We start from the raw sequence: 23371 nt of genomic DNA, 5'->3' as shown, positions 1-23371 counted from the left end.
ATAATGAGTAATTGAAGACTATATTCTAGGGTACTTCATGGTGCTTTTTTATTTTACCTTTTTTCATCTTACTCCAACGGAAGCTTCAAGACACTCAATACCAATTATCCGCCACTAAAGATAGTTCATGCTGTGCATGTGACTTTTGACATAAACTTTGGCTCTTTTTGTAGGTCCTAAAGCTTCTTGTTACGCAGTTCCACTCTTGTACTGGATAGCGCAAACGATGAAGCTTAGCAGACAATTCACAGTTTTTGGCAGTGCCATATTTTGCGTGGTGGTATTCTCGTTGTATCTAATGCTGGATCACCTACAATTAGACCATACCAAAAACCCAAGCAACGGAGTGGGGAGGTTTCAAAACGTAAGTAGAACTAAATTGTTTGATTCTTTAAAAGTTTTGTGCAGAAGTGACACTGTTACTAATAAGTTAATTGTCCATAGCCGTTTCGAAAAGAGTATGCAATTGTCAATTTCAGGCAGAATAGTTTCTATGGTGTCTAAGCTGCTTTGGGGTAAATTGACCATGCTTTCATAAAAATATGTAGCTATTATACAGTAGTCGAACATTCCGAATATTGTATTGCCAGTGAATGAAATGGGATATAGGCTATTTTATAGTTACTTGATTTGCCCTTCACGGAAGTTTTAGAACCTAATAAACAATGCACTAACAATGACGCGTCACAGTACAGTTGGCTGACTGATTGCCAAGGAAGTTGTTGGTGATGTTCAGTGGAATTAAGCTTCTCAGTGCGACCAAACACCATGCCACTGTACAAGCATTGCAGCAAAACTATTTATTGTATGACGAGAAAAATGTTGCCCGACCAACTTTGTCTACACTGCAACTGAATGTTCTGTAACCTGTAATACAGACATAGATTAGGTTGCTAAACATTCGAAAATTCAAATCTCCATGCAGTTTTTTTTTTTTTTAATCGTTTAAGTAAGATAATGAAATTAATACCACAAAAAGGTGTAGGCCTACTATAGCCAGTAATGCTGTTGCAATATTTAGAGCCTGCATTTTGACGACTGGAATTTGTGGAAAGAAAAAGGACGACAATTACAGTATCTTGTATTCTAGCTAATATTAATAGTCGTCTTTGATCAACCACCTGGCAGCTGGTCTCATGTGGGCGCGCGTTGGTAATTGCAGATTGGTGGTCATTAACTTCATTGGTTTTTGCCTGTGTTCCCTACTAGTGTTTCTGATAATTTAGTTACTTGTACCCACATTTTTTAAAGTCCGTTTAAAAAGTAGGCCATCGGCTTTAATTGAAACTCGGACCAACGAGGACACAGTGATTAATAAAACAAGGCGTGTATTTCCTCAACTAAATAAATAAATAAAACGACTCGCACCGACTATGTAGGCTACGGGAAAAGGAGTCGTAGTTGTACTAGACTTTCGGAGAATATTTTCAAGACTGTCTAATATCACCTGCTTGGTGTAAGGCTTCACTTGAAGGCTCTAATCATCCTACTTTTCATAGCTATAGCCTACAGAGATGTCGATGGATCTCTAAAGGACGTGACTGCCAGTGCACTGAAAGTAGGGCTGTCTCCATGGCGTGAGTGGTGTGGAAAAGAGTTTGGTTATGGAAAATAAATCGCATGTATGGTCTTTGGTAATCACGCCATGATTTTAAAGAGACGAGAGAGAAGGGACTATTTGACTGCTTAATTCTTGCCTGCAGAATGATTATTCTTTTATTTATTTATTTTTTTTATAGCGATAAGTGGAGATCTGGCTTTGGATTTGCATCTTCCAGTTAGTTTGCAAACACGAGTCTGTCGCTGACCTGCACAACCAGTTTTCCTTTCCGGAATTTCTGTATTCAGCAGTAGCCTACTGTAACAGTATCTATAACTGGTTAGGCTTTACTGTACGCTCTGTTTTGGAAACTTACCTCATGGGTATCATATTAATATTTTAGGCATTTCTTATTACATAACATTCCTTTGTCTGACATCATTTCATTGTCTACATTTATATAGTTGGATATATACTGAAGCAATAAGTACCTTGCTCAGGTGTACAAACCTGCAATGTACAGGTTACAAGACCAATTCCTTACCTGTTATGCTACACTGCCACCCCATTATTGCATGGAAAAAGGAGTCGCTGTTTTTACTCTCAGCCAGCACATTACATTTGTACTGTTTATTGTATCAAATAATCCTCAATTGATTTTGGATACTTTTCCACCTTATTCACCATTTGTTGCTGACATAGTCACTGCAAAGGCCACCTTACATGCTGGATGTTTGCTAGAGACTAGCTTCCTGGCTACGCTGGATTTCCTTTTCTCTTATGTGCAGCTGCATGGCTGGTGTATTAACAAGCTAAAATAATAATGGAATGACAAGCAAATTGGCATAGCAGTGCAGAGTTCTATTTCATAGCTAGCTGGTAAATTATTGTTTTAACATTTATATGGCCAAAATAATCAGTTGTGCATTTCTAACTCCCCTAAATAAAATAATACAGTATGTAGCTACTACTAAATCTTTAAATGAAATGTGACATGGATTATTGAATGAAATCTTTGTTTTAAAATGGCAGACTTTCTCCTATAATCTTGAATTTGATTTAAAAAAAAATGTGAAATGTGAATATCAAATTTTAAATGTCACTTGATTGTGGCAGTATAGATTACATTTGGGAATTTGCTTCACTGCTTTCATCCCATTTTAGAATGCCTAACTATGGTCATGTCCCATCACTGCAAGATCTGTCAGTTTTGGGAGAGCTGTGTACTTTCATGCATGTCCTATGAAATGTGCAGTGGGCCGATCACTCTGCAGTCATCAGAGCTGCGCAGCTGTTGTGATGGGAGACTGCATTAATCACGCAGCTGGCACAGCCCGACTGCAGACACCCAGTCAAGCAGATGGGATGCTTTTGAGCAATGAGGTTAAGGAGGTACCCTGCCACCTGATACCCTCCTCCCTGGGTAAGGCTGTTGCCTACTGTGCATTGCCTTGTGGGACTGCCAGCTGCAGGCCTCGCACAAGCATGGGGCATATTTCACCTGGCCATGGCGTGTTCCACAGCTCTCTTTGATATTTATGTCATCTGGGCATGCCACCTGGGAACCCTGTGCACCCACTGTGTACCCACTGTGTACAGTTTTATTGACATTTCTCTGCTCAGGTGATTTTTATGTGCCATGTCTGAAACAGTATGGCAAGGCCATATTGCTTCACTCCACAGTTGTCCTAGCCACCTTCTGCCGCAATACGAAACGCAGGTTCAGGCCCCAAATAAGAGCCTGTTCTCTGCCATAGGTATGTTGTTTGGATGTTGCGGTTTTCTTTTTAAAAATTTTTTTTTTGGATGTGCACAGTGTTAGCAAACACCACACCAGACTGCGTTTTGTCCAGTCTAGGCTATATTGTTTATATAGGTGATGCCATTCCAATCTGTAAACCTTTGTGATGGTCACCAGTTTCTGAAGCCGAGAAGCGCTGAGCTTGGTTAATAGCTAGTTGTATTGGCCACCTTGAAAAAGGGCTTACTCCCATAAGCGGTGTTGGCCAGTTTACAGCAATCATTCCTCTGGACCAAACTGAAAACCAGCATCTGTAGAATGGTGGATCCACTGTGCTGTCAGATAAGATGTGGAACTGGGGTACTGACTCGCTGTGTTCTTTAATGATTCCATGGCACTCAATATTGGTGATGTCCTGGATAGATTTTAAATGTGCACCTTTCATAACCATATCCAACTTTGATTGGCTTAAATAATTCCTCTCTTTCCATCTTGACTGATGTGTGGTGAGTGTTCTGGAATAAAATAATCTCTGTGCATTACCCAGGTGGGTGCTACACTTTTGTGTGGGTTGAGGTGAGCTGTAACACACTTTGAGACAGGATGATGTAACTTGAAAGGTTCTATAAATGTAATCCATCATCATCTGCAGCATATGCACATCTGTACTGTGCTTTAAATTAATTTCCATCAGTTTTTTCTGTATCTCTTCACAAGTTGTAATCTCACAGCAAGAAAACAGAATGGAAGCACTGTTTGAGGTTTGAGCATATTGCAGCAGAATATATCTCAGTCGCTATTGCAAAGACATTCATTTTGAATGTTCTATATCTTGGCTGTCTAAAGGGCTGGTAGACATTTTCACGTGCAATTGCTTGTCTTCTTGAAATGTTCACCTATATTGTTTCTCATTTGTCAGGGAAAATTTGAAGTGATTAAATACCCTGAAGGAAGTTTATGGTGCATTCAAGCATGTATTTAAGGGCGTGTAAGTCCCTTTCTATTCCGGTCATAGTTGACTGTTCCTCTGAGCTACATGGAGGTATAAAAAAGGAGAATAAAATAATTAGCAATTGCAGTCAGTAGTTTAAGGAAAAACAATTAAGTTAAATTGAGGTTGAGTCATTCAGCCTGCTAGTATATGTAATCCTGACACTGAAGGTGACATTGTTTGAGACAAGGTTCTTTGCATTGGACTGCCTGCTTTTAGTAAATTTTCCAGATCATTGACACTACCATGCCGTAGCCTTATTGCTACCATTTACCTGTATTAGTGGCACAAATGCTCTCATTCCATTTCAGTGTATGAATATTAGGGGTGTGTAGTGACTACACTACCTGTATCTGCATGTATTCAGCCAACAAAAGTAAACACAATACAACTTGACTAATAATGGCATAAAGTATTTAGCCTATGTACATTGATTACCAAGAAACTGAAAGCTATATTACCCAAGAAAATCAGTAGGATGTAGAAGGCAAACTTTAAGCTAGGGACAGTTTTTTCATGCTATAAAAGGCGATCAATGTCTGTGAGGGGGCAGAAAAGTGCACAACAGTTTGTATAGGTGAAGGCAACTTGGGACCCCGCTCAACTTAATCTGCTTGAGCTGTAATAGAAGCATCTGTTTTGGGGAAATTCTACAGAACACAGTGAGCACCATAATGTTGGGGACAAAGACTTAGTTAATTGTGTTCAATTGCTTCCTTTCAGTGTGTCGTTTTTATTCTAGCCTTTTGATTTTTTGAGCCTTTTTGATTGCCTTTGCAGTCTATTATAGGCGTTTGTCAAAATGATGACCAGAGCAGTGCCAATGAAAGTCAAGGAAGCCATTGTGAGGCTGAGAAATAAGAAAAATATAGTCAAGCATAGGCCAAACCTTAGGCTAACCAAAACCAACTGTTTGAAACATCATTAGTAAGAAAGGAAGCCCTGGTGAGCTCACAAAGAGCCTGTAACCTGGTACTTTTCCATTAAAAAAATATATTGATCTCTTGATTAAATATTACCTCAGTCCTGTCACAATGTTTGTGGCAGAAGACTGCTGTGTTCTTGTAATGGTAAAACAGATTACTCATTCAATTCTAGACCTAGGAATCTGTTTTTTGTAATCAAGAAAATATAATTCGGAATGATCCACATTTACTCATTTTAAGTTAACACCATAAATTAATTTCTCATGGACACCTGCTGAATGGGAATTTCCAGTCAACATTTGGAAACTGGTATGTTCCAAACAAACTTTGGCTTCACAATCTGTTGTCAGACACCCATTTAAAGGAATAATTATATGTTTGATAGCTGGCATCTGGCAATATTGTGTTTTAAATTGTCATAGTTTAGTTTTAAGTTTTAAACATTGTCCAAGGGTCCTTTTCCCTTCAGTGTCTTCTGGCATAATAATGGGCTGACTTCAGATGTAGACCCTCCTGGAGGCTGTGGGACTGTGAGACGAAGAGCGTGTCACTATCTATATTCTGCCAAGTTAAGTTTTCTTTGGTTTGCTCCCTCAGGGCATGTCAGTTTGGCAGCAGGGACTAGAAATGGAAGGCACTTCGTTAACTCCACTCTGGAAGTCTGAAAATAAAATCTAAAAAAAGTCATAAGCAATAAAGCACAATGTGAGGTAAATAAATGTGAAGAACCATTTACTTGGTATAATTTCAAAATAGTGTTTTCACTTGCAAAATTGGAACCATTTTCCCCCATAAAACCCTATGCATTCCCTCCCAGTTCCCCACCCCAAGTGTGGTAATTAATACCTTCAATATAGGTCTAATGGATAGACCTGTTTTTTGAGGAATGGGGCTATTGTACTTTGAAATTCAGTAGTATTGAAGCCATTTTCAATGTTTAGATTTTTATTAAAATAGGAATGTGTATTAACTTTGTATAGGCATCTTTGCTTGTTGGATGTCCTTAGCCTGGCTTACTTGGAAGGCTACCACAGTGCTTAAGCCTTGTAATAAAGGGAGGCTTTTAATGTAAATAGGATGATTTAAGGTAAAGTCCATTCCCCTGGTGCCATATGCATAATCTGCCCTGCTGCCCTAAATTTGATGAATACAAAACTATCGGCCTAAATAATGGCATTAACTTATCACTATGATGGATTCATTTGCTACATTTCAAGCTAATTAAATGTAAAAAACAAGCAGTTTTGCACCTTCTTTTAGAGTAGTTTGTGGTGTGTTGTGATGGATTTCATATATAGTCAGGTGTATGGCGTCCAGAAATGGCTTTCTAGGCACCGTCAGAATTAAGGCCGTGATGCAACATCCAAAATGTGTGTAATTTTTTAATACTTTCTTTTAGATGTTTCCGGCCTCAAATGTATTTCACAATTTCCTGAAGAAAAACACAGTCTGTGTTGAAGTAATCGTCTCAAAGCACTTTGTACATTCTCAAAAATGTATGTACTGGGCAGGGTTAGAGTGACGATTTCAAGCTGTTTTTGGCAGTATTACCAAAAGCTTTTACAAGGCTTGTTTGTGTTGTATTCTTAATGTTTTAATAGAAAATGTTTGATACTCCAATTCACATTTTTAAGTCTGGGTTATTTTTTATACATTACATGTGTAATTTAATGTTATATTTTGCAACTGGTTTGCATTACTAAAATTTTCAATTCTGGAAAATGTTGAGTGGACTACCTCCTCCTCTGTAGACTACAATATAGGGTAATTCATAGTATCTGGGTAACATTAAGAACAAATCACTTGTGTACACACCTGCACATTCTGTTTCATTGAGGATGGGTGGTTGTTTAGAAAAGTGTTGTAACAGCCAAATAAGTGAGGGTTTAATTGTAAGATTGCATTTGTGGCCTGTACATAAACAGAAGATACAGAAAGATTGTTTTCTGAGCTATAAAAATGTGTAAGCATGAAGGATAATCTGGAGTTTTCTGTGTATATTAAGTCTGTTATCAGGCAAACATCTCTAGTTTGGGTCAGGGGTCAAGTTTTTATCTCTCTTTATTCTGTCCTCACACACTCCTAGTTTCATGTTGTTGTGTGTTAATGTGAAGACCAAAACCTTATTTGTATATTGTAATTTTGGCAATGCCCAATGAGCTTTTGTCATGGTTTAATTTGAAAGCATTCTTTCTTGAACTAGCATCAGAAGCAGCAATATGGTGGTGAAATATCAGTCTCCATTGCCAACATGTTGAGTAAGTGCACTTTGACTTGACAGGATTACGTTTTTTTTTGAACAAGTGAACAAATTTAGTTGTCACAGACTTAGTGAGGGTTTGTATCTGCACCATGGGACACCTGGCTGCGTCACCTGGGAGGCTCAAACAACCCCCTGTCATGTAAAAGATTAATTTGAATCTGTATTTAAATCTTTAAAACCATGTCTGGTAGTGACACCTGTAATCATAAATGATGAATGCTGCACTACCCTACAGCACATGCTGGCTTTGGAGAGTTGAAGACGCATCACACTGTACGAAGAGCACCCCCCCCCCCCCACACACACACACACACACACACACACAAGCATTGCTGTGACCCCTCTAACACTCAGCTAGCCTCTTCATCTTTAGAAACCTCAAAACCTGTTTTCTTGTATTAGGTATTTTCTGTTCAAATTTTAAAAGCCTATATGAAGCTGTTACGTGTCAAACTACTGTTTTTTACCTCTGCAATTTAGCAAAGCTTTGAACCCTGGAAGGGTTTTGAGTCTTTCGAGAACAGTGACATCACAAAAGGTTAGCTCTGTAGTTTAAAATGAGTACATTCAATTCAATTATTCACAGTGCCCAAAATGTCTTGCTGTCTTTTTTATTGTGAGACTATGGACATTTCCTCAAATTGAAAATCTGAAAAAGTGGTGGTAAATGTCAGTTGAGGAGAGAGGAAAATACACAATCATGGGCTTCAATGATGTAATGAATTGTAATCGTATTGATAATCCCCATTAGATATATTTTTCTGTATTTCATTGTAATATTCAGAGTTTGTAAGGTAAGGTTCTGTGTTTGATGCTGAGAAATTGTTCTCTCTCTCTTCTTATGGAGGTAATCAATTCTCTCAACTCCAGATATAAAAATGAATATAGGCTACATATTGTACATCCAAGTATGAGATTTGTAAATACTGGTTGCCTGTTCAAATTTTTAGGCCTGTAAATTGCTGATTCATGATTACTTGTTTATAATTGTCTTAAACCTTTTTCTTAGTTTGCCACATTTGTGACCTCTACTGTACTTTTGAACTGATAAAATCAGTATATGACTATGTAGTTTCAGTGCTTGTGCTTGGCTTTGTATGAATTAATTAATGAATTACTGGGGGAAAACAAGACCGACGTTTCAAATTTTCCATTTGAACACTGGCAGATTTAGTTTCCAAAACCAGCAGACATGAGTTGAAGTTTTCAGTACATTTAAAATTCAAGTTGCCCCAACCCATTCAAATGTTTCTCACCTATGTAAACAAAGGATTGGCCATTTTACAAAATATGAATTATTATGCAATTACTTGACAGACAATAATAGATGTGTTTTGGATAAGGCTTTTAAAGTATCAGGCTACTCTGTGCATGAAAAAACGTTCATCTCTGTCAGATGTTTATATTATACAGTCCAGGCAGCTGTAATGACAAGAGTAAATCCTTTTACATGGTGCATCGTAATCTTCCAGCATTAGTCAAATTAACAGTTCCTAATGTTTCCCTAGTCTTTACCGCTCCCTGGGGACAGTGACCACCACACTTCTGGTATTCGCTCACCCATTGCAGTATTTAACCTGCTCTAGCCCGGAATTCTCAAATGCGTCTTGCTTCATGCAGTTGAATCACAGATCCCTGTGTAATGTAAACTAACCTAATTATATATGTATGTGTGTTGTGAGCGAGGAGAAAAGCCGCTTGCCCAAAGGTATGAACAGTTATTTAGTGTAATCTAGGGATGATTTTAAATTATATGTTATGACTTGGGTTTCTTGTACTGGGATTGTGCCTTTGGACACAATTGTGATAAACTTGGACCTCTGACTGCGCAGGAAATTTTAACTCCGTTGTGCTTGGTGTTGTACTATTCTAAAGAGCTTTACGGGCCAGTTATGACAGTGCCATCCCATATGGGCAGAATTATCATCCTTGTTTCTGTTACCATCTGTTGGCGTTATTAACAGTAGTAGGTAGTAAGGTAAACTTTGTGGGTATGGTCTTGGGATTAATATCCTCATTTGTTTGGAGAATGTGCAATGCTTGTCCAGTCAACGCTGGTATGGAGTGAGATGTCACTCACTAAATAAAGTCCCCATGGTAACGGGGCTAATGTACGAACGTGCTGTTTTCGAGTGATCTGATAAGGGACGTTGTCGGGGAATGGCTGCTCGAGGGACAAAGGTTGGCAAAAGCAGCCAGAGAGAATGAGGAGTTGAACAGTCACTGCAGCTGAAGCCCAAGGGGGTCACTCCTGACGAGTCTAGCTGGTTCCTCTCACTATCAGCATAACGTCTCAATGGATTTGTCTCACTTTTTTCTTTTTCTTCTTCTTCTTGCCCTTTTTGAAGAGTTGTCCTTGTGTGAATTTTGTTTGTTTTCTTGTACTGAGCTGAATGAATGGCTATAAATGTAACCGTTTTTGTTCACTAGAATGTCTGAAATGTTGTTTAAATCTGATGGCTTGTAAACTGAGGTCTCAGGAAACAGAGGATAAGAGATAACTAATTGGATAGCTTAGATCTAAGTGCTATATAAGCAATGATGTGCCACTATTTCTTAAGTTTTAATATGAAAATGAAGTGTGTACGTCACTGGCAGCCCCAACACTGGAGGAAACTTGTAGGCCTACAACACAGTTAATATCAGTTTCTGTTCTTCTATACCAAAATAAAGAGGAAAATTTTAATTCTGTGCTGCCATCAAGGTTTTTCAGCCATCAGGTTTCTCTGGATTAAACGGATTACATTTTTTGTAAAGAAGAAACCTTTTTTGAAAATGTAATCTATGTAATCCAGTTTGTCAATTTAGTTTCTTACCAGTAGGTCTCCCATCCAAATATATGTACTAACCAAGTTTTCACGAGTCAAAAAAGCTTCAGCAGTTTAACATGAGATGTACGCAGGGTGGCATATCTTCAAAGCATATGCATTTTGAAACGTTATTAATTGTAAAATCGTTTGGTACATTTAAAGGAAGTTGAGTTTTATATGAGTAGGAAATTTATTGTAATGGGCATCCATTTAAGTGTGCCTGCTGTATTAAGTCCACTTTATTAATGCAGCAGTTTGTTTATGATGCCTGAAACATTTTCTCTGTGCATCCACACCACACTGTCACCTACCAGCAGTATATTATGGGGTGTGTCAGTGGGTTCATCCATTAGTTGATACACAGTGTATGGGGAAAGTGCTATGCTTTGTGACTGAAATGACCAACTTGGTTGTTACGAAGACAAATTGCCAATGAATAGGCCTGTTCTGGTCTAAAGTATCCATTTATGTTGCTTAATTTGTCACAGGCCAGATATGACTAGAATTAAGCACACAATGCAACCAGGCTGCAAATCTTTAAATGGGGAATATGTGTTGCATGTTGTACTTAATCTCAGATTCCAAGTTATGATAGTCTCTCACACTACCATCTGTGGGAATATCTCACATTAAAGAGCCTCCAGTGGGTTCTGGACTACATGCTTTATGGAAGAAAATATGTCACTTGTATATTATAGTGGCAAGACATGCCCCAGAAACACATGACAGGATGTGATAAGTGTAAAGACCTAATACAAAGTGTGCTGGGGTCATGTGTGAATCCATAAGGATCTTAACGCTTCTTTTGTTCTGGCAAAGGGACTTCCGTTTCAAAGAACCAACATGGCTGGCTGTAGATGGCAAGGAAGAGCTAGTCGTTAAATAGGTGTCCATCATATGCTGCCAGGAAAAATAAAGTTTTAAGTAGGATAGCTTCAAGGTTATAAGGGTGCTTTCACACCTACATTGTTTGGACTTTTTGCTATGTTCAGACCTTTTTGACTAGTGTGAAGCCATCTGGACTGTGGTCCAGACAAAGAAAGCGCAAGAGGTTTGCAAAAAATCGGTGGTCTCGGTCCGCTTCATTTGGACCACGATGCAGATCATTTCTGGTGTGAAAACAATTCCTGTAAAATCTGAACTGAATAGAGGAAGTGAGGACATGCACAATGTATTGTAGGTTCTCAGCAAGTTGTTTTGGTTGTTTTATAGGCACATTGCAGGAAGAGAAAAGTTTACAGCTTGCTAGCTACAAATGAGTCATGCGTGTGTGTATGTTTGTCTGTCAGTCTGTCTGTCACTGGCATATCAACCCATCTAGCAAGTTGTGCAGCTCTGATGCTACATTAGAGTTGCTGTTGCCAGCTAGGCAGACATATTTGCTTCATATTGTGTTGTAATCTTGAATGCCTACCTGACTACTCTGCTGTAATACTCTTCCAGTGTCGGTGTATGATATAACATTGCTTGCCTTCTTCTGTTCCGGTAGTCTACATAGATTCCTAAGTATAGGCTTTGCACCAGGTATATTCACAAGTTTATTTACACATAATGTTTCTGAGTGGAACATCAAAGGAAAGCCATAAACAACAAGGTCACAATCAAAGGCCCAGGGTGCTCTACATTGCCTGTCTTGCTGACACACACACACACACACACACACACACGTATGCATACATACATACATATTATATGTGTGTGCGCGTGAAAACACCCTAAATCTGGGAGACAAGTAATGCCTTGAAAGTACACTTAAATTTAAAATGGTCCAACATTAGCAGAATATTAACCTGAAATACTAAGATCAGAATTTGGTGTTTGGTTTATGGAATATTTGTACTGAATTGAAGTTCAGGAGGGATTGGACTCCAAGCTCCCAAACATGCAAATAATATTTTGAACAGCCGGGGAAAGTAGCTGGGTTCAAATAAATTCTGTTGATCTGCACTGTGCTAATGGGATTTTTATGGTGTATCAGAAGTCCTTAGGCATATATACTGCTAAATAATCAAGGAATTGAAAAGCCGTGCATTTATAACGCATGCAAATTGCAACCAAGTTTTCACATCCATGGAGGAAGTAGATAAGCACAGGCTTCAACTTTTGAAGGATAAATGAAAACCTTTTATACGTGTAACAAAATATTTCAACCTGCTTGCTTTTTAGCAGATTGCTTGAGTCTAGGGAGCTACTGTGTCTATGGCTTTGCATGTGATCTTGGCTAGTAAAAATGAGGCATTAAATATAAGTGGTTCAGATGGCTGATTAGGCTACATTGAACATTGCATTTTCAATGGGATGGCAGGTATCCCATCTGCCACGTTACGGGTTGGCGGGGCATGCCCCATACCTATACCGCACTGAGAGTTTGTCACTCAGCGTTCAGAGTTTCCTACAGAAATAGCCACAGTGGTCACAGGCTCTCAGCACTTCAGAACGTTAACCTCAGATACAACTTCACACGTGCACACAATAAAGCCCTAAACTTGGGCTATTTTGCGCTTTTCTTCTCCTCCTTTTTCATGACGATTTTGTCATCCCATGTGCTCCAGTCTTACAATCAATCAATAATTCTCCCCATTGCACATTTAGCTACATCTGCCAGTAACAGGTTTCCTAGGTTAAACGTTATTTCGGGATACTCGGATTCACAGGCAAAATGGACATATAAAGAAGTGCACGTGATGCCATTTCTGCCTGTTTTTAAAATGTCTGTTTTGTTTGGAAACTAGCTTTCTTGCTAACTAATAATTTTTTCCACTATAAATAATTTCCATTTGACTGTATCATGTGAACTTTTTAACGACCATGTTCTCTTCAGTTCGTAAGATGAAAAAAAAAAAACCTGGCCAAGTTGCATGAAATTGAGGGAACACTGGGTAGAATTTCTTTGGAATTTAATTTGTGTCAGCTAAGAGAGCCAGTATTGTTTGTTGTAACTTTGCCTCATTGATATGAATGCTTTTAAATGGGAGGCCTAGATTTGGCAAGTTTTACAGAATTACTTCTAGACAGTGCTTTGTAACAGTAACTTGGCAGTTTTGTACATTGGAAATGTTTTTGTTGAGTTTTAACTTACAGGATCAGTGACACAAATGAGTTTCCTCTCTGGCGATCAGATTGGTCCATCATATCAGCCAGAAGAGTTTGAGCAGGCACCAATAATAATTTTTTAGGCCACTAATCTAGTTACCATGTGGTCAATAGCAAAATAACCAAAGTCCAAAGAACAAAGGGGTTCAATGTCCCCTGGATAACTGCACCCCTATGCTCTCCAGCATGCAAAATGAAGTGTCCTAACAAACTTTGAAGTAAAAGGCTGGTTCTATCCAGCCCTTCAGAATCTACTTCCTGGGGTGAGGTGGGGGGGTGGGGGGGGGGGGGGTGGTGGGGGGTAGGTTGGTTGGGGGGGGAGATGTTTGAAGTGTTTAATTTTCTTGCCATCCCCAAAATATAGTTCTGGGTACATAGGTACATCTACACAGTAAAATGAGGAAGGGATTAAGTACCTTCACAAACATCCAAAAGCACATTCCCAGAACTTATGAACAAATGCATAACCAGTACACACATCCTTTAAAAAAGCCAGATGTATCATTAAATACACACATAAGATGAAAAGGTTTTCCCAAATAGTCTAGCTTCGTTGAAAACATGGAACTCCCTATCACCGGGCTGCCCAAGCCTATACCTACCATCCTGTAGGTTCTCACTTCAACTCTAACAAAGCACACTCATTCAGTAAATACAGATCTCCTTGAGTTGCTAATTAGTAGAATCGGGTGTGATAAATTAGATTTGATATGAAAACCTGCAGGACTGTAGATCTCCAGGAACAGGGCTGGGCAGCCCTGCTTTACACTATATGCCAGAAAAAAAGTCAAGCAGTCAAAGTAGTAAAAATTAAATTATAGCACAAAGCAAAAATAAATAATAAAAAACTGTTAGAATGCATACACACACACACACAGGTTGTGGGATGTGGGTCTGGACAGGCCAATGGGAAGACCAGAGCTGGACCTGCAAAAGTCAAAACCTGCCTGAATTGGCAGATATCTATCTTAAGGCGAGTCATTTGCTTGCTATACAAAACTGACTGAAAATACTAAATAAAGCACAAAAAAGCACTGCCTGTCCGTTGTAAATTACACAAATAGGGACCTGAAGTGCGATTGTTGGAATCCAAAAACCAGGCAGTGATTGCCTGCTTTATCACCTGGCATACAGGTTGCCCAGGTTCGCTTCTTCAATTAATTAGCCTCCTCCTACAGGCACAAAAAGAAATGCCAAAAGAAATGCCAAAAAAAAAAAGAAAAGAAAAAAATATGGGCAGAGAGTGGGAGAATAAAAAGTCTTTAAAAAATGCTTTACAAAATGAAATGAGCACAGAACCTGTTGCTTCACCTATACCTTTTTTGTGTTCATACAGTGCACATTGAGTAGCTATAGCTCACCCAGTAATAAGCCTTTCTACAGAGCTACTTATAATGACCCTTAGCTATTTCTGCCAGCTTAATTGTAATGTGGGTGATTTTTTCAGTTGAAAAAAGCCTTAAGCCTTCCACAATATGTACATTTATACATATTTGAGTGTGCAGTATTGTTATTATCTCCACTTGATGTGTCATTACTTGAAATGATGAGCATATTACCAGTGTCTCAGCAGGATGTAGTACTCTCTTTGTTTTGAAAGTGTGGGTATTTAAAAGTATTTGTGTACAGCAAGCACCAAACAAAATGGCTGGTTTATTGCACGTTATTTAAGGCTTATGATGTTCAGTAAATGTAGTTGGTGAAAGATCAAAATAGCTAGCCTGTTGTCGTATTCCCTTCAGGATATTTCCCATTATTAATTTGAAAAAAAAAAGCATTTTAATTTCATGAATGGTCTGTATTCTAATTTGAATTGGGTTAACATAACATAAATGCATATTTCAGCATGGCTAGAAAGTTGATCATTTTGACAACTTTTCTGAAGAGAGAATTTTTAATTTAAATTTCTTTTAGTACAAGAACACATGCTCACACAGTACTTTGTTTTGGTGCATGCAGAAAGAATTCTGGTGAAATTCTGAAAGTTACAGTAGTTCTCATATTGGAACCAGTTGAATATGTGAACTGCATGAGAGAATTTTTGAATAATTACGAAAAAAGAATGTGATTTTCTTCACCCTCCAGTGTTACTCACTCGAAATAGCGCATGGGCATTGCTCTTGGCTCACTCTATTGGTCTCTTCCACTGGTGTGTATCAAAACAGCAGATGTATCCTGTCTGACATTCACATACAGTTATTCAAAGTCTTTTTTTCTGTTGATAAGAAGAGCAGAAACTCCTATCTGTCTGTTTTGCTTTTCTGAAAATTAAGCTGACGGAAACAAAAGGGTCTCTGTCATGAGTTGAATGTCCTGTTGATAGATATCTGATTTCCTTGAGGGTTGATGGCTGGGAGTTTTGGTAACTTATATAATACTGGGTCCTGTTGGGCTTTTATAGTTCAATAGCTAAATGGGTTGCTTGTGATTAAGTTACAGTTCTTCATTTTGTAGCATCATTCTTTTCTCTTTCCTTTTTCTTTTTTTCTCCCTGAGGCTTCGAACTAGACATGGGAAATGTGGCGCACGTGGCTGGCCATCTGAAGACACAGCTTGCTGAAACCTCCTTCTTCCACTTTCTGCTTATGGTGCAAACTAGTGGGTTGGAATAGATATTGCATTCACGTTGTCAGCATTGTTGTGTACTTGCCTACCTCAATACAAATTATTCTTCTAACTCTTTTCTACTTGTATGAAATTTCCCCTGATGTGTGTTCTCTTTGTCTTTGTGCAATGTCACCAGGAAGCCAGGAGGATACATTTTTTCTTCTTTATCATAACTTGGCTGGCTTTTGACTAAAATAAACATGTCACTGTTCGCCAAAGGGACACTGTATTTCCTAAAAAAGGAAAATGTTTTTTGGTCATAACAGAGGAAGCGTTCTTCCATTCTGCATTCTTCTGTTATCTTCATGTCATTAAGACTGGTAACCCGTTGCACTTAAGCCAGGAAGATCACAAAGGACTTGATTTTCTATGAGGCAAAGGAAATTAGTTCTCTCCCCCATGTTGCTTGTTGGGTGAACTTTTAGCTCTTTGAAGATATACAGAAGGCCAAAGGAAAGAAAGGGGGAATGCTCAACAAATCATTGCCCTCTATAGCAGGCAGTCACAGCTGTGGAATATTCTGAACCATGAACAACTGAAAAACAACAACTGAAAATTATAGGCTAATGTGTGTCCATAGCATATATAATGTAATGTAAGCTTGGCTGTTTGAAGCTTCCCAATGACATCATATGATAAATTAAGAATTTGGCAGACTCTCGTCCAGAGCACCTTGCAGCTTACATTCTTTATATGTACAGTCCATTTATACAGCTGGATATTTACAGAAACAGTAGGCCTACTTGCTCAATGGTACAATGGCAGTCTCCAGATTGGGAATTAAACCTACATGTTTGGAGTTACAAGCCCAATTTCCTTAATAGTTGGCTGTTTAAAGGCGGAGGTTCAGATTCATCTGTGAATCCAGAGAACTGAATTAGAGAGACTGTATTGGGCAGGGTATATACCACGTTTTGTTAATCCCATCAATTAAAGTATTTATGTAACTAATTACCAAATATGGAAATGTTGTTCTGAAATGAGCTGATTTAAACAAATGTAAACACATTTGAAATGAACTTAAAGGATATAATAACTAATGACATTGTTTTTGAACTACACTCAAATGCAAATTAAGTGTAATTTCACTTTCAAAATTTCAGTAACTAGAATTAACAGATTTTGAGGGGCTGTAATCAAAGACTAAACATCTGTCAGATGTACTTGCAAAAAATGATCTTGAAAAGCTTGCTTAATCATTTTCTCTCCTTCAGCTTCCCTGTTTTCATGGTTTATCATAGCAAGTGCTCATTAAAAAAAATCTGCTAGTGCTTCTCTGTCTGACTACATTGACAGCTGGCTGTCGGTGTGTGGTAGAATGTTTACCTGTGATATTTCTAGAATGGGTCCCAAGTCAGGTGTACCTGAAAAAATGTAATGTAAACACAAACTATCCGTTTTGAACTAAACTAAACTAAAACACTTCAGGATCTGTAACTTTAATGTGACAAATGACCACAAAATATTTCAAAGTGTGGGTGTGTCACCTCTATAACTTTTTAACCAATAAAACTATATCTGTTATTTTATTGGTTTGAAACCCAGAAGTGGATGTCACATAAATTAGGAAGTGGTTTAACAACTGAAAATACCAGTTTTCTCGCCTAATGTACATATTGGCTATGTGCATGCTATGCAAACTTCCAGGTTTATGCCAATATACAGATACGTATTGCTTTGTTAGTTGAACGGATACAGGAACAGATCACGACTGTATTGCCTACTTGGTTAGACAGCGGAGGCCATTTTAAGATTTCTTACTGGAGGCAAGCCAGCCAGCATCTTGATTTTTATCTGCTTAAATAAAACATTCGGACATAATATTTTGCATGGTCTTATTTTATTTTGGAATAGGCCTATGTCTTCAATATGCCGCCAAGCCAACATCTCAGTTAAACACAAGCTCATCATGTGGTGCTTTTTCTTCATGTGTGCTCTTATCATTGCGTTTGAGGTTGTTTGCTCTATTATTGTTTTTGCAAACATTTAAAAGCTGCATTTATGTAGCCTTAGTACAAGTTGTTGGGGTCGTGCCATGTTAAATAATTGAAATGCACATCCCTAATTAATTTAGCACATCCCTTATTATTATTATTATTATTATTATTATTATTATTCTTAGTATTATTATTATTATTATTATTATTATTATTATTATTATTATTATTAGTATTATTATTATTATTATTATTATTAATAATAACCTTACAGTAAGCTTGTAAAACTATCTTGTAAATATAAAATGAGGTGACATCATAGCATTAATTCAATTAGTCTTAGATGGACTGTCTTGATGGCTATTTAAAAGAAGTGCAGTAATGACATTAAGGTGCCCAAACACCCGGTAACCATCCAATCACCATGGTGTGCCAATTATGGCAGTTATTGTTGCAGCCTAACCTCCATTTCAGTGAAAATCTATAAAATGATATCATGGTAGTGCTCTTCTCTTCAGTAGAATATGGCTTGCTAAATGGAAGTATTGCTCTTGCCTCATTTCCAGTGTTACCATGCACTAACCATATGCTGATGGCCATAATATATTTTTTCTCCATGATTATTGGTGCTTTATGCTAGCAGTGGGAAAAGAGCCTTTTTCCAATATGGTTTTGTATGAATGTAAGCTAGCTTGCATTGTCAGCTTGCATTGATATTTGCTGTGTAGATATCATGAAAGGTATCAAATGTTAATTAATTTTTGTAATTCAATACGCAAGATGAGACCTAAAGTGACCATAGTTTTGTCTTTAAAACTTTGTCGGGTTTTGTGTTCAGGCAGTAAAGGACGTGCAGTTCAATTTCCTGTCATACTGATTATAATATTTTTTGTTTTTGTGCTTTGCCACTTGTTGATTGCTGTTGTGGATGGGATGCACAGGAAGTGATATTGGTGAGCACTTATAAAGCGGGTAGGTGTGATCTCGTAATCTGATTGGTTAATAGCCGTTGTATAATAACAGCTATTGGCAACAGAAACTCGGGACCATTGCCACACCACGCAATGTGCCTCCTCCACCTAACAAAATGAGTCGACCTATGCTACGTGATTCCTCCGATGTTGGACATTTTTTCAGTGGTTGCACATTCAATGGGAATGTACAAATGGACATTAATGAGGCATAAATTCTTGTTGGCTCACTAATGCTAGCTTGCTAGCTAACTAGTTTGGCAGAACAAAAGGGTGTTTACTAACGTTGCATTTATCATATTTGGTAACCATTTTATAAAAGCAATAACAATCGCTCCAGGCTGTGGTGTATTATCATTATATCAGAGCTAAGGGGATCGTGGTCCTTTGCTGCATGTGGGCCTGAACAACACCCCTTAGCTGTGATATAATCACAATATACCACTGCCTGTCGTGAGTTATTGCTTAATTATGTCTCTTAACTTTTGACCTTGTGTGACCTGTAATTTACTCATCAGTGAAACCACGATAGCTTATTGCAGGTTTTCTGTTCTGTGAGGAAAAGAGGTTACTTTTAAGCATTATAGTCACATTTATGAATAAAATATGCTTAAAAACTGACATGTAATATTGGTTACTTGTTTTGGCTTGGACTGGGCTCAAAACCTGGGCTCTCCTCACGTGAAAGCGGTTCTGCCACAGTGATATGTCTCCCAAACTCCTACCTGTTCCATCTGCTTCTGGATGTGCCATCCCACCAATTGCCCATTTTCTGTCTAGCCGGTTTCCCCATTGGTGTAATGAACTGCCCACGGCTGTCAGGCACGTCCGATACTTATTGCTGCTTCAAGGCTGGGGGTCGCAGGAAGATGTGGCTTTTAACATTTTCATTTACTGCAGCCTGTAAAATGTCGAAAAAAACGAAACCGACGGTGCCCATTTTCCAGTGAACATTGATTTGCCGTATTATCTCCCACTCATTAATCATACCTTTAATAGAATCTCTCAGGACTACTTTGGGTTTCTCCGCTGTGCTAGTCTCTCTTTTCAACATCCTGTTTTCCCTCTCAGGATGTTCCAAATGTCAGGTGGTTAAAAGAGTACAAAAAGGTCACTCAGAAGCAGGCTGCATTAGAGTGGAAACAGCAGAAATCTGTTCACTCAGAGTTTGTGCGTTTTGAAACGGACGAGGGGAAACCCGTGCTCACTGCCTAGTTCCTATTGTGCTTTATGTGAGGCAAATTGTAACACTACATGTGAGAGGGAGGTGAAGTGATTATAGACTACCCAAAAGAATAAAATATTTCAGTTTAAGTCCAAATATATTTTGGCGTTGAGGGTTCATTGTAATTCACTTGTTCACTCGCTCACTCACTCACTGACTCGTACTCATTCATGGTAACAGGGAAAATGTTTTTAACTGTGAATAGAGCTTGTCCAACAACCAAACAGCTTTATTCTCCACCGCTTAAGTGTGAAGGAAAAGTGTGAGAGAATCAGGGAGGATTCTGTTTTCCCGTCGCAGGCGATGTGTCCCCGGCTGCAGCCACAGGCCAGGTGTTGCTCTCATTTCCTGCTTGTTGACGTGCCACTTTCCTCCCCTTTTCCAGGGCCAGCTCTCCATTCTGCAGGAGAAGATTGACCATCTGGAGAGGCTGCTGGCAGAGAATAACGAGATCATCTCCAATATCAGGGACTCTGTGATCAACCTCAGCGAGTCTGTGAAGGACGGGAGGGGGAGCCTTGAAGTGGGGAACCTGACCCGCGGGTCCTACCCGGAACTTCTCGCTTCTCCCCCGCTTGTCGTGCCCATCGACTCCCAAGACTGCCAGTTTGCCACAAGGCCTTACTCCAAGTCCGCCGATGGAGTGCAGGTAAAGATTCATCTGTGGGGGGGAAAAAGGTGAAGTGCATTTAACAGAGGTTCATAGCTCAGGCGACATAGCTCAGGAGGTAAGAGCGGTTGTCTGGCAGTCGGAGGGTTGCCGGTTCGATCCCTGCCCTGGGCGTGTCGAAGTGTCCCTGAGCAAGACACCTAACCCCTAACTGCTCTGGTGAATGAGAGGCATCAATTGTAAAGCGCTTTGGATAAAAGCGCTATGTAAATGAAGTCCATTTACCAGGTTCAAAGGAGGGTGCTCTGTGTTCTGCCTCATTTACGTTGACGTTATGTAGTAATCAACAGTGCATTGGGGGGAGAAACATACTTCAGATGATTTTATTGGAAGCTCTGCCCCACGTGACCGCATTGTGGGACAGAACCAGGCAATGAAATGGATAATGTCTCACCCAGATAGCTGATAAAGCAAGAGGTGTGTCACTGTTTGGGGCTGTTCAGACTCTTCCAGCCCAGCTCTATGCAGTGCCATTTTATCCGGCCATTTGGGACATCTGACGTCAGTCTGCTCCTTTCATCCGGCTCAGATGAACCCAGTCATCTTATTCTGGGATAATTACCTGGCACCAAAGCCACCCTCGTGAAACTCTCAGAGTTTCGGCACGCAATCTCGCACGCAAACCCGAGCCATTTTGTCACCACTGCATGAATATTTTGTGGAGAGGTAGCTTGAAAGCGGGCGGATGGACTCGGAACTCATTGTGACCCGAGGCTTGCTAAATTCAATCAGAAGATCAAGCGTGCCGAGTCCTCTTAGACTTCAGGTTTCTTCAGACTCCGCCACGGGGACATGAAATGAAATTTTGTGTAATGCTGTGCTTACACTGTAACTGATCTTTTGTAATGTGTCTAATTTACGCACATAAAATGCTAACGTCTATCAGTCCAAGATAAACCCTCTTTAGAATTCAGTGTATTCTTTGTTAGTAGAGAATGAGTGATCCTGAAAACTGTATTGCTGCCCACAAAAAAATATTACTTGTCAGAGTTTCTGCTCTCTGACATTTCAACATCTCAAGTTTTTGGCCAGATGAGTATTATAGTTCATGATGTAAGAATATAACAAGCAGTTCTGAGGTTTTAATCCGAACTGAGACATGACCTTATGCATCTGAAGTGATTTACCATCGTGCTGAAATTTTCAACCATCTTAGTGCCTTGAGGGAGAAGCTTTTACAGCAGAGACCTTGGCATAATTATCTGATATCTGAGAATTTCATTAATATCTAAATGTGAAAATGATTTCCTAACATGCCATGGATATCTTATGAAGAACTCGCATTCATTTAATGTACATTAAGTTGGGATCTTTATGTGCAGTAACAGTCCATCTCCTGCCTGATCAACCAGTTTGATCATTGACCCAGGTTTTTTTTTTGTAGCAGACACACTTCAGCGGTTTCTGACGTGAATAGAAAAGCTAGCGGAGGTTCAAAAAGGTTCTATTTTTATTCATTGATGTGCTGTATATTTACACATCTTATTACACATCTTATTATTTATGTTTTCAGTGGTTGAATCAAATGCACTGAAGCATAGGACAGATGAGGTTTTTTTTTGAAAACGAGCATAGAAATGAGATTTATTATTTAATGTAGTTTATATAATTATTTTTGTTCAGCCAGGTTGTGTGCAGTAATTGGAATTACTGGGTAAAAATTGTAAAGTTATCCGTGAACCAATCCTTCACCTCTGTGTTATGACCTGAAAACATTTATCTTTTTAATTTGTACATGATCAAAATGGCATGAATGTCAGTGTCATAGAATACAGGCTGTACAGACCACTAACTCAGAACATAATACATGCCCTTTTTTTGCATAACCTTGGACACTATAGACTAAGAAATCAGTTTCTTTACCGTGGTCTGCTTCAGGTGTCAGTCCCGGCATAATACATCTGAGGGGAAAAAAAGGGAAAAGTATTTTCAATTCCACCAGCAAGTGCAAGAAAATCACAGCAAAAGCAAAACTCATTAAGCAGGTGTGCAATGGCAGATCAGCTTACCACAGGTTGTAAAAAAAATCACACACGTGACTGCTTACACCAATGGTACTGCCACTGGAATTTGAGATGCCTGACCTCGTGTTATGCACAATATCAATATTCGTATGACTATACATAAAACTACAGTAGTATTATTTATGTCACCCACTCCTACGCTGGACTGTGGGACTCTCCAGTTCTATCTTTATTTTCCAGAGAGCGCATGTATGCGATTTGCGCTGCTCTAAACTTGGATTATGATTATTTGCATCTGTTTTACACTTGATGCGCATTTGGTAGTGTTATCGCCCAGCTCGCCACCTTTTGTTTCTGTGTTTCTGTATCCCACATTAACCCTGAAATCTGACTCGTCCTCCTCCTGATAAAAATAACAACCTTAGACAGATGACTTGGAGTCCTGTGTTTGGAGACTACAGCTATAATCCCTCATGTGTTGTATTGCTACAATTATAGTAGAATAATAGAATGATAATAGTTAAACTTATGTAAGTAGCAATGTCTGTGTCCATATTCTGATGAATTAGTAAACCATGATAAACAGTAATTCCATAGTTTCAGTTTTAAGTTGATGTCACATAAGGAAAACAC

General features: G+C 38.9%; 1 protein-coding gene across 1 annotated transcript in view; it reads left to right on the top strand.

The window, feature by feature from the left end:
- Positions 1–224: 224 nt before the first annotated feature.
- Positions 225–23371, top strand: part of man2a1 (mannosidase, alpha, class 2A, member 1) — a 113178-nt gene continuing 90031 nt past the window's right edge. Inside the window, exons 1-2 of the mRNA XM_064307584.1 lie at positions 225–364; positions 20490–20753. Of these exons, the coding sequence (XP_064163654.1) occupies positions 227–364; positions 20490–20753 (402 nt within the window). The 5' untranslated portion in view covers positions 225–226. The remainder of the gene's footprint in view (positions 365–20489; positions 20754–23371) is intronic.

This window comes from Anguilla rostrata, chromosome 14, assembly GCF_018555375.3.
Source record: "Anguilla rostrata isolate EN2019 chromosome 14, ASM1855537v3, whole genome shotgun sequence".
In the NCBI taxonomy this organism is placed as follows: Eukaryota; Metazoa; Chordata; class Actinopteri; order Anguilliformes; family Anguillidae; genus Anguilla; species Anguilla rostrata.
The sequence above is the reverse complement of the archived record's forward strand: the minus strand, read 5'-3'. Positions and strand labels throughout refer to the sequence as shown.